Genomic DNA, 14858 nt, shown 5'->3' with positions numbered 1-14858 from the left:
TGATAATCCACACCCACGGTTGCTTCTTCCGTCAAGGCCCAGCATAGTTCTTTGGGGGGTGGGGGCCTGCCTGCTGGGCTGGGTGGAGTCAGGGACAGGACGCAGGAGCTGCCTGTCTCTGCCCACGAGCCTGTCCTCCCGCCCGGCAGATGTGAATGAGTGCGAGCTCATGCTGGCCGTGTGCGGGGCCGCGCTCTGTGAGAACGTGGAAGGCTCCTTCCTGTGCCTGTGCCCTAGCGACCTTGAGGAGTACGATGCACAAGAAGGGCGCTGCCGCCCCCGGGGGGCCGGAGGTGAGACCCAGTAGCCCCCTGGGACCCCCCGCCCCACCTTCTCTCCTGTCATTATCCATGGTGACTCTGGCTTACCAAGGGCATCAACTCCCCTGGCCTCCAGCTGCTGGGAGAGCGCCTGGGCTGGGGACTGGGGAGCTGGAGGCACAGGCTAGGAATGGAACCTGGAGGGATGAGGAGTCTGACGGTCACATGCACCAAGGCAAGTGGTTTCGGTCAGACTTCAGGGCCCTGGAGAGCTGGAGGAGGCTCAGGAAGCACCTGAGCTTAGCATGGCCAAAGGGACCTCACATTGAGCCTTGGGGGAACCCTAAACCCAAGTAATCCTTGGATGAAGATTCTGGGTGAGAGAGGACTTGAAATAGCTAAATAACCTGGACTCTCCCCTTCTTGCATGTGACCACCAGAGACGCAGGCTCAGCCTCCCACCGAGGCTGCACCAGGACTCGCTTGGGGCACGTGGAAGAGTGGGAGGGGCAGGTCACATGTGCAACAGAACAGATCAGAGGACGCCCGTAGGGTACACGGTGGGGGGTGTCTACTAGGAAGAGCATGAGCTCCGGCATCAGAGGAATTGGGGTCAAATCCCTGCTTCACCCCTTAATAGCTGCATGACTGTGGCAAGCCGTCTAGCATTACTAAGATCAATTTCTTCATCTGTAGAAGAGAAAGGATAACAGTACGTCCTCATGGAATGTTGAGAGTACCAAGTGAGATGACAGGTTAATAGCATTTCACACACTGTAATGTCATATGAATGTTTAATTTAACAGATAAATGCAAGGGCTAGGGTGTCTCAGAGGGTCCTGAGCAGACAATAATAAAGAGGCATCTATCACACACAGCTCAGAGCATCCCTGAGGCGCCGACAGGAGACCACCCGCCAGACCCCACCCGTAGGGAATGCTATTCCAGGCAGGATGGCCGCCCACTGTGCTCCAGCATCCTGGGCCGGAACTCCACACAGGCCGAGTGCTGCTGCACCCAGGGCGCCAGGTGGGGAGATGCCTGTGACCCCTGCCCACCCGAGGACTCAGGTAAGGCCCCAGGGGTCCCGAGTCTCGTAGGTCAGTTGTGCAGAGTGACATTTAAAGGGGAAGCGCAAGGGAGGGGGATCGGCCCTTCCCTCTCTGAGCTCAGTCGCCTCCTACACAGTTGAATTCGACGAACTCTGCCCCAGTGGTAAAGGCTACATCCCTGTGGAAGGAGCCTGGGTGTTTGGACAGACCATGTACACAGGTAACCACACTCAACGCACTCCTCCCCAACTCCTCGCCACAGCGGCCCCAGCGACTCCTCCAGGCGGTCCCTGGGGAAGTCCTGGCCTCCAGGCCGTGGTCATCTTCTCTCTCCCGAGGCTGACTGCTGCAGTTTTAGCTGAAAGCTCTGACCCACGCTCCTCTTGGAGTGTCCCTGCTTCCCTAAGAGCAAACTGCTGTGCCTTGACTGGTCCTCACCCCACCCACTCCTGAGTACATAGGCACCGCGACAGAGTGAGGGTGCTGTGCAGAGGCCAGACACAGTGGCCTGTCTCCCCGCCCCGTGTACAAACCCACAGCTTGTGGAGTCTGGGTTCTCGTTAGGAAGTTTCAGGTACTGAGCCCCTCAGTGCCTTACCCAGCAGGCGATCCACCTCTGAGCTCCCGGGCCTCAGAAGCTTTTCTTGGGGGCTTGCTATGGGCCAGGCACTGTTTTAAGCACCTTACTTGTATCAGCCCCTTTTAATCCTCATGACAACTATGAGAGGTAAGGTAGTGTTATCCAAGGAAACCGAGGCAAACAGAACGTGAGCAACCTGCCGGAAGTCGCCCAGCTCCAAGGGACGAGTCGGGATTCAAACCAACACCCTGGCTTTGAGTCTTCAGTGCCGCCTCCTCCGGCTTCTCACCTCAGCCCTGCCCCCCACAGATGCCGATGAGTGTGCCATGTTCGGGCCTGCTCTCTGTCGGAACGGCCGGTGTCTCAACACAGTGCCTGGCTACATCTGCCTGTGCAATCCTGGCTACCACTACAACACGTCCCGCAGGCTGTGTGAGGGTGAGGACACGCAGGCTCCTCCCCTGCCTGCCGGCAGGGCTGAGACACAGGGAGCTCTGGCTGGCAGGGATGCCCTGGGGAGGAGCCCCAGGCCGGGCTGGACTGGGGAGAGGGATCGTCATGCTCAGACACAGGAAACCCTATCCCATGAAAACAGTCCACGGACAGGCCACTGTGGCCCTGCCCCACTCCCTCCTGCCACACAGATCACAACGAGTGCCAGGACATGGTGTGTGAGAATGGCGAGTGTGTGAACACGGACGGCTCCTTCCACTGCTTCTGCAGCCCCCCGCTCACCCTGGACCTCAGTGGGCAGCGCTGTGTGAACAGCACCAGGAGCACGGGTGAGTGGCCCCAGTGTGGGCGGTGGGGACGCGGCCCGGGGCAGAAGCTCACGCGCTCTGGGCCCTGTGCCACCAGAGGAGCTCCCTGACCACGACATCCACATGGACATCTGCTGGAGAAAAGTCACCAATGATGTGTGCAGCCAGCCCATGCGCGGGCACCACACCACCTACACGGAATGCTGCTGCCAGGATGGCGAGGCCTGGAGCCAGCAGTGTGCTCTGTGCCCCCCCAGGGACTCTGGTGAGGACCTGCAGCTGTGGGCCCCAGGAGGAGGAGGAGGAGGGCCAGCAGGGTGGCAGCCTCAGCTAGTCTAGTCCATCCCTGGTGTTTGGGGACAAAATGGCGGGAGGGGGAGCACTGCTGGGAACTCCCAGGAGGCACCAGGCCCCAGTATCCTGTCTCCCGGGGGAGTGGCCAGGTCAACTAGCTCTCCAGGCTCTGGCTAGCAGGAGTTGGAGCTGGCTTCCTTTCTCCCTCCTCCCTGACAGAGGTCTATGCTCAGCTGTGCAACGTGGCCCGGATTGAGGCAGAGAGGGAAGCTGGGGTCCACTTCCGGCCAGGCTATGAATATGGCCCCGGACCAGATGACCTGCACTATAGCCTCTATGGCCCAGACGGGGCCCCCTTCTACAACTACCTGGGCCCTGAAGACATCCCAGAGCCCCCCTTCCCCAATATGGCCAGCCACCCAGGGGACCCCACACCGGTCCTGGAGTCTCCCTTGCAGCCATCCGAACTGCAACCCCACTATGTGGCCAGCCATCCAGGTATGCTGAGAAGATGGGAGCAGGGGGCACCGAAGCTGCTTTCCTGCCACATCCTCCACCTGTGTCCATCACACTGCCAGTGAGGTCAGAACAGGGAAGGGGAAGGACGTGCCAAGCCAGACCTCCCAACCCACAAGGCACTTGCAATGTAACTCCAAAAGCCCTGCGAGTCCCTACCAAGTCCCTATGATAAACTGGCACAGGGACAAGAAGAGGTACAGGACAGGGCCCAGCCTCAAAAGCTCCCCTGCGGCAGTTGAGAGCGGAGGAAGCAGTGCACGGCCTGTACTCCCTCCACACCACCTGCAGGATGCAGAAAGCCTGCTCTAAGGAAACCCAGCATTCACACTGTGACCTGGAATGTGAATCGAGGGCTTCTGATGACTTGGTCACCTGGTAACACCCTTCCTCTCCCCAGTGTGAGTGGTGACGACCCCCGGGACTCAGGCCTTGTATCCACCACAGGCACAGCCACCACCTCAGACTGATTAGAGCCAATCTGCCACGTGCAATGGGGTTCCCCCAGGGAGCATATGGGGTGCTCAGAGCATATGGGGGGTAAGGCAGAGCAGGTAGAACTTTTATTTTGTGTTGAATGAGGCCCCTCTGTTGCCACTACTGCCCCCCAAAAGATGAAAGACTACTGCCCCCTACACTCTATAGAAACCCAAGGAGCCTGCCATCATTGTTAAAAGCACTGAGTCCCAGCCTTCCTGGAGCCCTGGTTTTTTTTTTGGTTTTTTTGTGGTTTTTTGTTTTTTGTTTTGGTGGTACTGGGAGTGGAACCCAGGGGCTTTCTACCTCCGGGCTATATTCCCAGACCTATTTAATATCTTATTTGGAAACAGGGTCTCACTAAGTTGCTGAGAACCTCACTAAGTAGCTGCGGCTGGCTTCGAACCTGTGTGATCCTCCTGTCACGCTTGTAATCCTAGTGCTTGGGAAGCTGAGACAGGAGGATCCCCCAAGTTCAAAGCCAGCCTCAGCTACTTAAGTGAGGCTCTCAGCAACTTAGTGAGACCCTGTTTCCAAATAAAGTATAAAATAGGTCTGGGAATGTAGCCTGAGGGTAGAAAAGCCCCTAAGTTCCACCCCCAGTACCACAAAAAACAAAAACATGGTACTTCTCTCCCACCTAAAATGATACAAGTGTATGGCCTTTCGTTTTAGCATATTTCTGTGAGAATTTTAGGACTGTCGCCAACCCATTTCCACTTACAAGGATCAGAGTCCGAGTGCAGGCCTCAGATCCCTTCTCCTCCCTCCTGCCAGGACCATCGGAGCCCTTTGAAGGGCTTCGGGCAGAGGAGTGCGGCATCCTGAACGGCTGTGAGAACGGTCGCTGTGTGCGTGTGCGGGAGGGCTACAGCTGCGACTGCTTCGAGGGCTTCCAGCTGGATGCAGCCCACATGGCCTGCGTGGGTACGTTTAGCATCCTGGTAGTTTAGCATCAGCCAGACTCTGGACTGCACTTAGGCTGGTTAGGAGATCTGCTGCTGCCCCCTAGCGGAGCTGCCGGGCATCAGGGCTAATGCTGTGCTAGTGAAGCCCTTCCCTGGAGGTTCCTAGACGGGGTGGGGAGGCACAGACTAGAGGGCATTCTTGGGCACGCTATGAGGTCACTGCCCTTGCCTTTTGTCCCTGGGTTTCCTGGTTTGGGGAAGTGACTCAGTCCCTGGATGTCACCCAGGATTCCGCTGCACGACAGAGGTCGGGGCCTAATGACCACCAGAGGGCGCCCCACAACTTTGTTTCCCTTCCCCTTAGATGTGAACGAGTGTGATGACTTGAACGGCCCTGCTGCGCTCTGTGCTAATGGTCACTGCGAGAACACAGAGGGTTCCTACCGCTGCCACTGCTCCCCAGGTTATGTGGCGGAGGCAGACCCCCCACACTGTGCTGCCAAGGAGTAGCAGTGAGGGCTCGTGTGGGCAGCTACCTGGAAATGGCCTCGTCACAGCAGGGGCCTCGAGGATGCTTTCCTTGCTGGGATGACACCAGGCGGGCCGGCAGCCCAGCTCATCAGCCTCGCCTGCTTTCATAGCGCCCGGCTTAGGCTCTGGCTGTGAGCTTCCATCACTGCCTTCATGCCCTTGCTTGGCTAACACCGCCAAATACTAATGCTTCAGCCACTGACCATGAGGCCCAGCCCACCTTGCCTTGGCCTTGCTACAGGACGGCCCTCAGGGCCCCACCCCCAGGCTGTGCAACATGCAAGGACCCACAGCCTCACACTGCAGGCACCCCTTTCCAGCCATGATCCATGTATCGCCCTGATGGCTCCACACCTGGGACAGAGGCTACATCTGCCCTAGATTATCCTTTGGGATCTGTGGAACAAGAAGGATTTGGGAGAATTTGGGGGAGGACTTCAGTGCACCCTCTCAGAACTACCACTGCCACCCAATCTACTCTGGGCTGTGATTTTGCCACATCTCCATCCTGTAGCCAGTCCTGTGGCCCCAAGGAGGGAGAGAAGACACCATCAACTCAGAGAAGCAAGGCTGATATTAGCTTGCTGAGTGTAAGAGACACAAATGAAGAGGAGCAAAGAGCCTGGGGCAGCAGCAAGATATGGGGAGTTGATATAAAAGGGGAGCCAAGGCTTTACACGAGGTGGAAGAAAATATTTAGTAGGTTCGGACAAATAAATAGTCAAGATCCACTGTGATAGCCCCTGTGCACCAGTAGTAAGGGCTACCACAAGATAGAGGACCATCTCCAGCTGCTTTAACCTTTATTAAACACATATGCTTCTTACAGGAAACAAGTCTCTTTGGGGCTTTTTGTGAAAATCAGTTCAATGTGCTAAGGAAGCCAGGTCTCCAGTATTGTTTTCCCCCTCTACTCAGAGGCCCCTGCCCTCTTCTTCCTCTTCAGAAATGGAGTCTAGAACCCCTGAGTTTACAAGTAAAAATTCACTCCAACCAGGCCAACTAGGAGCTCAGACCATGGTAGAATAAAGAAATGTACATCTGGCTCTTCTGTTCTTGTTTTTATTTCATATCAGAACTTTCTTTACCATGTTGGCTAAATCTAAATATTAGGGATGAGACTATGCCTACCCCATGGCCAGCTGTGCCAACAGCCTATGATCCCAATCGTAGCCTACGATCCCAATCTGGTGGGCGAAGGTTCTTTATCACTCAGACAAGGAAGACTCTGACTGCATTTCCCTGAAGAAGAGTAATGTAAATGAGCAAAGCTGCATGTGCCTAGAGACGTGGAGATTAATGCTATTTTCTTAATTTAATCTGTCCTGTCCTACCTGCTGCTCCGCTTGTCAGCATTACATAATAACTTATTGAGTGCTTGCCACATGCCAGGCACTGTGTTGAGTGCTAGGCCTAAGTTTCATTTTGAAATCCAATAATTCTACTAATTTTTATTCCCAATTTACAGGTAAGGAAATTGAGTCACGTAAAGCTTAAATAATGTTCTTTATTACAATTGTAACTATTAGTTGAGATGTTTTTAGTAGACAAAAATAAACAGGTCTTATACATATGAAAATACTTTCCTAACAAAAAATGCAACTGAAAATGCAGTGAGATATGTTTTTAAATATTGGCAAAGATCAAAAAGTATGTTAAAACTCCTAGTTGGCAAGCATCTGGGGAAACCATCCTTCTTGTAATCGCTGATGGGAATATAAGTTGGTACAACCTCTGAAGAAGACAATATAGCAGTGTCTTTCAAAATGATAACAGCACTGACTCTTTGACCCAGTAATTCTACTTCAAGGAAATTAACTTTCAGATATATTCTCACCAAATGTGAAATGACATATGTAAGAGGTTATTTATTACAGCATTAATAGCAAAAAATTAGAAACAATGAACTGCTAGATGCAGAACCCTGAAAAAAAAAAGTACTTCTAAATTCCTTGACAAGACAGATATCCAAACCACATAAGGGGAAAGGGAGCTTGTGTAACCATGAGTAGCTTATGTTGCTATTTTCTAAAGAGGAAAGAGAAGTGGACAGCTGTTACCCTCTCCCTTGCCATCCACCTTACACCCCACCATCCAGGGAACTTCGACCATTCCCCGCACGTGCCCTGCTGGCACTGTGCCCCCCGAACACGGTTCCCCTGCTCCCCACCCCTCCTGCTATTCCTTAATAGACGTACTGCATGCGTATGCACTATTTCCTTTTGTTAAAAACAAAAGTGGCATCCTATGCATGCTGTCTGTACTTTGCTTTTTTCTTTTTATACTTGCACAAAAAGAATTGTCTCATTCTATTTTATAGCTATATACTACTATACTAAATGAATAAACCATAATTTATTTAATCATTCTCTCGACAGACTTGTCCACTGTTTATCTTTTGCTAATTAATGCTGTAATGAATATTCTTGTACATATGTTATTTCATGTTATATTTATGGGATTATATCTCTAGGAGGCTTTCCCCTGTATCCCCTTCTGTGTCTTTGAATTTGTGTATGTATTATCTATTCAAAAAATAAATATTTTTAAATACAGCTGCTGGCTATAGATTACTGAAATGTCCCCTCCTATATAGATTTATCTGAATGTAGTTTACATTTAAGTCAGGAGACAGTTAATTCAAAAATTTTTAGAGGTAACTTCTGTTAAGCAGCCCTATGGGTGTGTGTGTGTGTGTGTGTGTGTGTGTGTGTGTGTGTGTGTGTTTTGCGGTACGCATGCACACACACACTCCCAGCCTTATTTTTTCCTTTTTTTTTTTTTTTTTGTGGCACTAGGAATGAAACCCAGGGGCATTCTACCCCCCAAGGTACACCTCCAGCCCTGTTTTTTATTCTTTATTTTGAAACAGGGTCTGAGTTACAAAGGGCTAAGTAGTCCGCGAACCCTGATCCTCCTCTCAGCCTCCCAAATGCTGGGATTATAAGTGTGCGCCACCATGCCCGGCTCCTAGTTTCCTTATTTTTAAACAGGGTCTCACTAAATTCCAGAGGATCTCACTAAGTACCTGAGGCTGGCCACAAACCTGAGATCCTGTCTCAGCTCTCAAGTACTGGGATTACAGCATGCACCACCACGTCTGGCTCAAACAGGGTTTTTAAGAGAGCAATTATAAACATCAATCCTAGATATCAAGAAAAATAAAGAAGTTTTCTTTTCTTTTTTCTTTTCTTTTCTTTTTTTGGTACTGGGGATAGAATCCAGGGGCATCTACCTCCAAGCTACACCCCCAGCACCATTTTTTATTCTTTATTTTGAAACAGGGTCTCACTGAGTTGCAAAGGGCTTCACTAAGTAGCTGAGGCTGGCCACAAACCATGATTCTCCTGTCTCCGCCTCTCAAATGCTGAGATTACAAGTTGTGCGCCACCAAGCCTGGCTGTTTTATGCCTTTAGACAAAACATGCAAAATTCTTAATATTGTAGCAGACAGACAGAATTCCAGGCAGGGCTATCCTGCTTGTTATACTTGGTTACTCCTGCCAATCGTATGCCCTCCACGCTGATGCTTTAGAACAAAAGGGCTCAATTCTCAGAAGAAAGTTACTTTAGCAGTCCTTCCTAGTCTCTTATTTCTGAAATGGTTTCCTCTTAATCCCTTAAAAATCAGTCAACATCCCCATACAAAGAAACTAAGGATAGATGGACACATGTAACTTATATACCACTAGACACTGTATCACATAACTGAAGAATGTGATTCCACAATAAGAAAATTTGACCAAAAGGCTCCTTCTGTTTTACATATTTTTATTTATATATATGTGTGTGTGTGTTTTACTAGGGACTGAACCCAGAGGCATTCTACCTCTGAGCTACAACTCTGGTCCTTTCTTTCTTTTTTTGTTTTTTGATACAGGGTCTAAGCCAGGCATGGTGTAATCCCAGGATTTGGGAGGCTGAGACAGAAGGATCACAGCTCACGGCTAGCCTCAGCTACTTAGTGAGGCTCTTTGCAACTCAGTGAGACCCTGTTTCAAAATAAAGAATAAATAAATAGGGCTGGGGGTGTAGTTTGGAGGTAGAATGCCCCTGGATTCCATCCACAGTACTGTAAAAGAAAGAAGAAAAAAAAAAGGAAGGAAGGAAAGAAGAGAGAGAGGGTGGGTGGGTGGGTTTCACTAGGTTGGTAAGAGTCTCACTACTTGCTGAGGCTGTCCTTGAACCTGTAATCCACCTATCTCAGCCTCCCAAATATTGGGATTACAAGCATGTACCACCACGCCTGGCTAAGAGGCCCTCTCTTTGAACCAACAACATAAAGCAGACTCAGGGACCCCTTGTCTTCTTTGGTTCTTGCATTGGTATGGTATTTGCTAAAGAAAAGATGGGTTGTATTTCCTACATGTGTGAGGCCCTGGGTCCAATCCCTAGCACTGCAAAAGAAAATGTCCAGGCACTAGCTTGTATATAAAAGTTAAATAAAGCTGGGTGTGGTGGCATATGCTTGTAATCCCAGTACTTGGGAGGCTGAGAAAGAAAGATCACAGGTTCCTGGCCATCCTCATCTACTTAGTGAAGCCCTTTGCAACTTAATGAGACCCTGTTTCAAAATAAAAAATAAAATAGGTCTGGGGATATATCTCAGAGGTAGAATGTCCCTAGGATCAATTCCTAGTACTGCAAAAAAAAAAAAAGTTAAAAGCCAATTAAGCCAATTCTTCTTCAATAAGGCTTTGACAAACTCCTCTTTAAAGTAATGGCAAGACGAGCCGGGCGTGGTGGCGCACGCTTGTAATCCCAGCATTTGGGAAGCTGAGACCTGGAGGATCGTGGTTCACAGACAGCCTCAGCTACTTAGTGAGGCCCTTTGCAACTCAGTGAGACCCGGTTTCACAAATAAAATAATAAAAAATAGGGCAGGGGGTGTAGCTCAGAGGTCAAATGCCCCTGGGTTCCATTCCCAGACGCGCAAAAAAAAAAAAAAAAAAAAAAAAAAAAAAGTAATGGCAAGACTATCTTCCAACTGATACAGAAGAATATAAAGTATTCCTAAATGAATTTGCAGTGAAAATTTCTGCTGGCTACTGGAAAAGTTGTCAGAAAGAGGACATCTGGTCAGAAAGGGCCTGCTGAAGACTCTAAATCTGTTTACCATGTGGTTTAGTCCAAGCAAATGTCCCAGTGTCCACTCACTGCTCCCATTCCCTCAAGCTCTGCTCTTAAATCGCCTCCCTCCATTGAACACTTCTTGCCACTCCAGTTTTCCCATGAATCATCCTCAGTGTGAAGCAATCTATCCCAAAGCCATCATTCTCCAAGCACGTCCAAGTCTTCCATTAACATTAGGTACTCACATATAGGCTTCTGCATTCTAAGAGACCTTGCTTCTGCAGAGTTGACCACTCTAATTTAATGGAATATGTATTTAAGAACTAAAGCTCTTATGTTTGTGCTCAGGAGTTTTTTTGTTTTGTTTTGTTGTGGGTCTGGGGATGGAACCCAGGGGCATTCAACCTCTGAGCTATACCTTCTGCCCTTTTTTTATTCTTTATTTTGAAACAGGGTCTCACTAAGTGGTGGAGGGCCTCACTAAGTAGCTGAGACTGTCTGTGAACCTCGATCCTCCAGTCTCCGCCTCCCAAATGCTGGGAATACAGGCGTGCGCCACCACCCCTGGTGTGCTCAAGAGTTTTAAAACCACTACATCAGCCGGGCGTGGTGGCGCACACTTGTAATCCCCATGCTTGGGAGGCGGAGACAGGTTCGAATCTAGCCGCGCTGGCTTAAGAGACCCCGTTTCCGAATAAAAAAATATATAAAAGTAGGTACTGGGAATATAGCCCAGAGGTAGAAGGGTTTCCAAGAACCCCAGTACCACCACCAAAAAAAAAAAAAAAAAAAAAAAAAAAAAAAAAAAAACACTAAATCAGTAAGTAACAAATAAAAATGAAATAAAATAAAAAAGTTCTGGAATAGACTATTTACTTTTGTCTGTGTGAGGTGCTGAGGGTTTTAGAGAGTCTCCTTCTTTCTTCTAATCATGTGAGAAGTTTCTTTCTTTTAAGTTCTAGATTTTCTCACATTGGTAATGTATGTACCTAAATTTCTGTCACAAATACTTCTTTCTATGCTGTTTCCATTTTTAATGGAAACATTTCTTACTAAATGACCTAAATTCCTAGGCAGTCCAGAAATTCAAGATTTTGCTGAAACACACATTTAGGTTTCCAAGCAAAAGGTGGATTTAACCAATAACTTCCAGAATCAACCTGATTGTGGCTTCTCCAAGATTGGCATTAATAATTTGTCGTACTAGTGGTGTGGATTCTTTTTCAATTGTCTGTACAGTTTGTGCCCTCAGCACTGTAATAGAACTATTTTAAGCTCTGTAGGCTATTAAGGGGCCATACCTAATTCTTTAAAACTCACTAAAATTTTTAGTTTAAAAAGACAATCTTGTTGAGAGTGATAGCACATGCTTGTATTCCCAGGCTGAGACAGGAGGATTGTAGGTTCAAGGACAGCCTAACAACTTAGTGAGACCATGTTTCAAACAGAACATAAAATACAGTTGGGGGTATAGCTCAGAAGTAGAATGCCCCTGGGCTCAATCCCCAGTAACATACACACACACTCACACACTCATACACAGACACAAAGAAGCTTTTCTTTAGCTGTGCTTGGTGGTACATGCTTGTAATCCCAGTATTTAGGAGGCTGACACAGGAGGATCACAGGTTCAAAGACAACCTTAGAAACTTAGGCCCTCTGCAACTTAGTGGGATCCTGTTTCAACATAAAAAATAAAGTAGGGCTGAGGGTATAGCTCAGAGGAAGAATCCCCCTTGGTTCAATCTCTAGCAGCAAAAAAAAAAGAGAAAAGTTTTTCTTTCTTTCAGTGTCCCTAGAGTAATATCGCCAGGCTTAGCAAATAAATATATGTCTTAGAGACATACATAAGTTTAAGACCATCTTAAACAACTTACTTATAATAAAAAAAATTATTCTTTATCTGAAATTTCAAATTTCATCTGGTAAACCACTCTTTTAAAATGCCACTATTTAGCCAGGCATGGTGGCGCACGCTTGTAATCCCAGCATTCGGGAGGCTGAGACCTGGAGGATTGTGGTTCAGACAGCCTCAGCTACTTAGTGAGGCCCTCTGCAACTCAGTGAGAGCTGGTTTCAAAATAAAGAATAAAAAATAGGGCAGGAGGTGTAGCTCGGAGGTTGAATGCCCCTGGGTTCTACTCCCAGACCTGAAAAAAAAAAAAAAAAAGCTGCTATAGTAATAAACAGACCACTTTCTGCTATGCATGAGACCAAGAACATTTTATGCCATAGTCAGGTAAAGCAACATATCCTAAAAGAATTCAGTTACTAAATGGTCACAGAGTCTTGAAATGTCTGTAAGAGTATGGCGTAGAGATATTTTTCAAGTAATTCAGGTGTAGCTGGGGGTTGGTCTAGGTGTTCTGAGGAAATGGGCTCTTGGTTTTATGAATCCTAACAGATCCATGAGTATGACAATAAATGGGAAGTGGCAAATGGCCTGCATAGAAAATAAGAATATGTCAGAGCACAATCAAGAAGAGCGAAATGAAAAAGGTAACACTTCATTTGTCTTTCTCATCCACTCTGGCCTAGTAACTGATGTTCAAGCTACCTAATCTGTGATACTGATCCAAAATGCAATGATAAGGATTTTCTTTAAAATGAGGCTTTATATATAGCTATACACATATATACAAGCAGGGTTTTTTTGTTTTGTTTTGTGGTACTGGGAATGGAACCCAGGGGCCTTCTACCTCTGGGCTACACTCCCAGACCTATTTTATACTTTATTTGGAAACAGGGTCTCACTAAGTTGCTGAGAACCTCACTAAGTAGCTGAGGCTGGCTTCAAACCTGTGCGGACCTCCTGTCTCAGCCTCCCAAGCGCGGGGATTACATGCGTGCGCCACCACGCCTGGCTTTACACAAGCAGTTCTAAAGAAGTAACTCCAAATTTTAGAGCCTTGGAGGCTCTATAGATTACACTAAATTTTGACCAGTCATTAAATCTGAGGTAACAGCATCTGGAAGCTTGACCTTAGCATGTTGGGGGGAGCTGGGCAGGGTAGGGAAGTATTTAAGGCCAAATGTTAAAAGTTTCACATTCTGAAAATAGTGGCAAAATACAACACTCCTGGATTAAGGAAAATCAAATTGAGAGGTACATGATTAGAAGAAATTTCTAGAATTCTACTAATCCCGGGTTCCTCAGATTGGTACAACTGGTGGCAATCTCGGGGTCACCTGTCATGGCATCAAAGTTTGACAGAGAAGGAGGACCCACAGGAGCAGCCTTGCTGTGCTTGAGGATTGTTCAGCACTTGAAATGAGCTTCGGATCAGTTCTTGGCTGAAGTCCACCTGGGCCCCTTTCACGAAGGCCAGGCTATCAGTGTCAACCACCACTCTTGCCCCACCCTGTTCAAACACCCTAAAAAGACAGGAGGAGGAGGAAGGCATTAATGAATGTCACAAACATCAGAAACAGGACACCCTCGGAGGCCAAAGGTATATATTCTCTGTTTTCTTAAGTTCAGAGAGTGCATTCCTTACAACCTCTAACAGGCGCTTGTTTTCTTTGAAGTGAAAAGGGTTCACTGGAATGAATACTGGGAAATGTTTAGGGACTTTGGGCCTGGAATCTAGTCCAGCCTGACTCTGACGATTACTCAGTGGACCCAGCGAGGCCAATTTTCCTTCTACAATTTAATTACCTTGAATCAAGAAGACAGACCTTTACTGCACCCTGACAGTGTAAGAAGGGCAGTGTTAACCAACCTTAACACATCTTTGAAATTTGGAATAAAACTGCACTTAAACTGGAGTCACTTTTTCCCCTCCCGAACATCCTGAGCATCCATCCATTCCTCCTTGCCTGTCGTCGGGGTTGATAACTGTATCCAGCGAAAATTTGTACTGGAATCCGGAGCATCCCCCTCCCTCCACCTGCAGCCTGAGGAATTCTGACCCTTCGGTGATTTCCAGAAGCCTCTGAAATGCAGTAAGGGGGGACAAGAATGCCAAGTAAGCGGTGGTATCAGCCTGGGTGAAAGCGAGGTCCCAGCTCGCCTGGGCACCGCCGGCCCCTACCTGGACGCAGCTTTCGGTGAGACGGATCTGCCCTTCGCCAGCCTCGGGGCTGGAGGACAACGCTTCCCGGCGCGCCTTAACTCCCGAAGTGGCTGCGAGGAGACTGCGCACAAGGAGGAGAATGAGCCCAGGAGCGTCGGGGACACCTGACGACGCCCCGAGGGCCGCCTGGCGCCCCACACCTGGTCGGCCTCACACCAAACCCTCACCTCTCCGTGGCCTTAGTTTCCCATTTGTCCTGGAGGCACAGACCCTAACACCCTGCCCACGTGCCTGTCCAGCTTGGTACCTGCTCCTCCTCCCGGGAATGACCGCCCTGAGCGCCGCGGACGTAACGGAGAAACCCCTGGCGGCCGCCATCTTCCCCCGCAA

The 14858-nt window shown here is 48.7% G+C and overlaps 2 protein-coding genes across 2 annotated transcripts in view; one reads left to right on the top strand and one right to left on the bottom strand.

The window, feature by feature from the left end:
- Positions 1 to 5358, top strand: part of LTBP2 (latent transforming growth factor beta binding protein 2) — a gene marked incomplete at both ends in the record, with an annotated part of 149205 nt that extends 143847 nt beyond the window's left edge. The window contains 10 exon segments of the mRNA XM_080707178.1: positions 150 to 293; positions 1139 to 1330; positions 1449 to 1532; positions 2202 to 2330; positions 2537 to 2674; positions 2751 to 2918; positions 3167 to 3445; positions 4638 to 4727; positions 4730 to 4867; positions 5213 to 5358. Coding sequence (XP_080563304.1) covers positions 150 to 293; positions 1139 to 1330; positions 1449 to 1532; positions 2202 to 2330; positions 2537 to 2674; positions 2751 to 2918; positions 3167 to 3445; positions 4638 to 4727; positions 4730 to 4867; positions 5213 to 5358 — 1508 coding nt within the window.
- Positions 5359 to 13652: 8294 nt separating this feature from the next.
- On the bottom strand, positions 13653 to 14846 carry ISCA2 (iron-sulfur cluster assembly 2; the record flags this gene model as incomplete). Its single annotated transcript, XM_080707801.1, has 4 exons — positions 13653 to 13827; positions 14272 to 14387; positions 14487 to 14589; positions 14776 to 14846. 4 exons carry the CDS (start codon positions 14844 to 14846, stop codon positions 13653 to 13655), a joined length of 465 nt encoding a protein of 154 aa, XP_080563927.1.
- Positions 14847 to 14858: the final 12 nt, after the last annotated feature.

Source organism: Muscardinus avellanarius (assembly GCF_963383645.1).
Source record: "Muscardinus avellanarius genome assembly, chromosome: 12".
NCBI lineage: Eukaryota > Metazoa > Chordata > Mammalia > Rodentia > Gliridae > Muscardinus > Muscardinus avellanarius.
The sequence above is the reverse complement of the archived record's forward strand: the minus strand, read 5'-3'. Positions and strand labels throughout refer to the sequence as shown.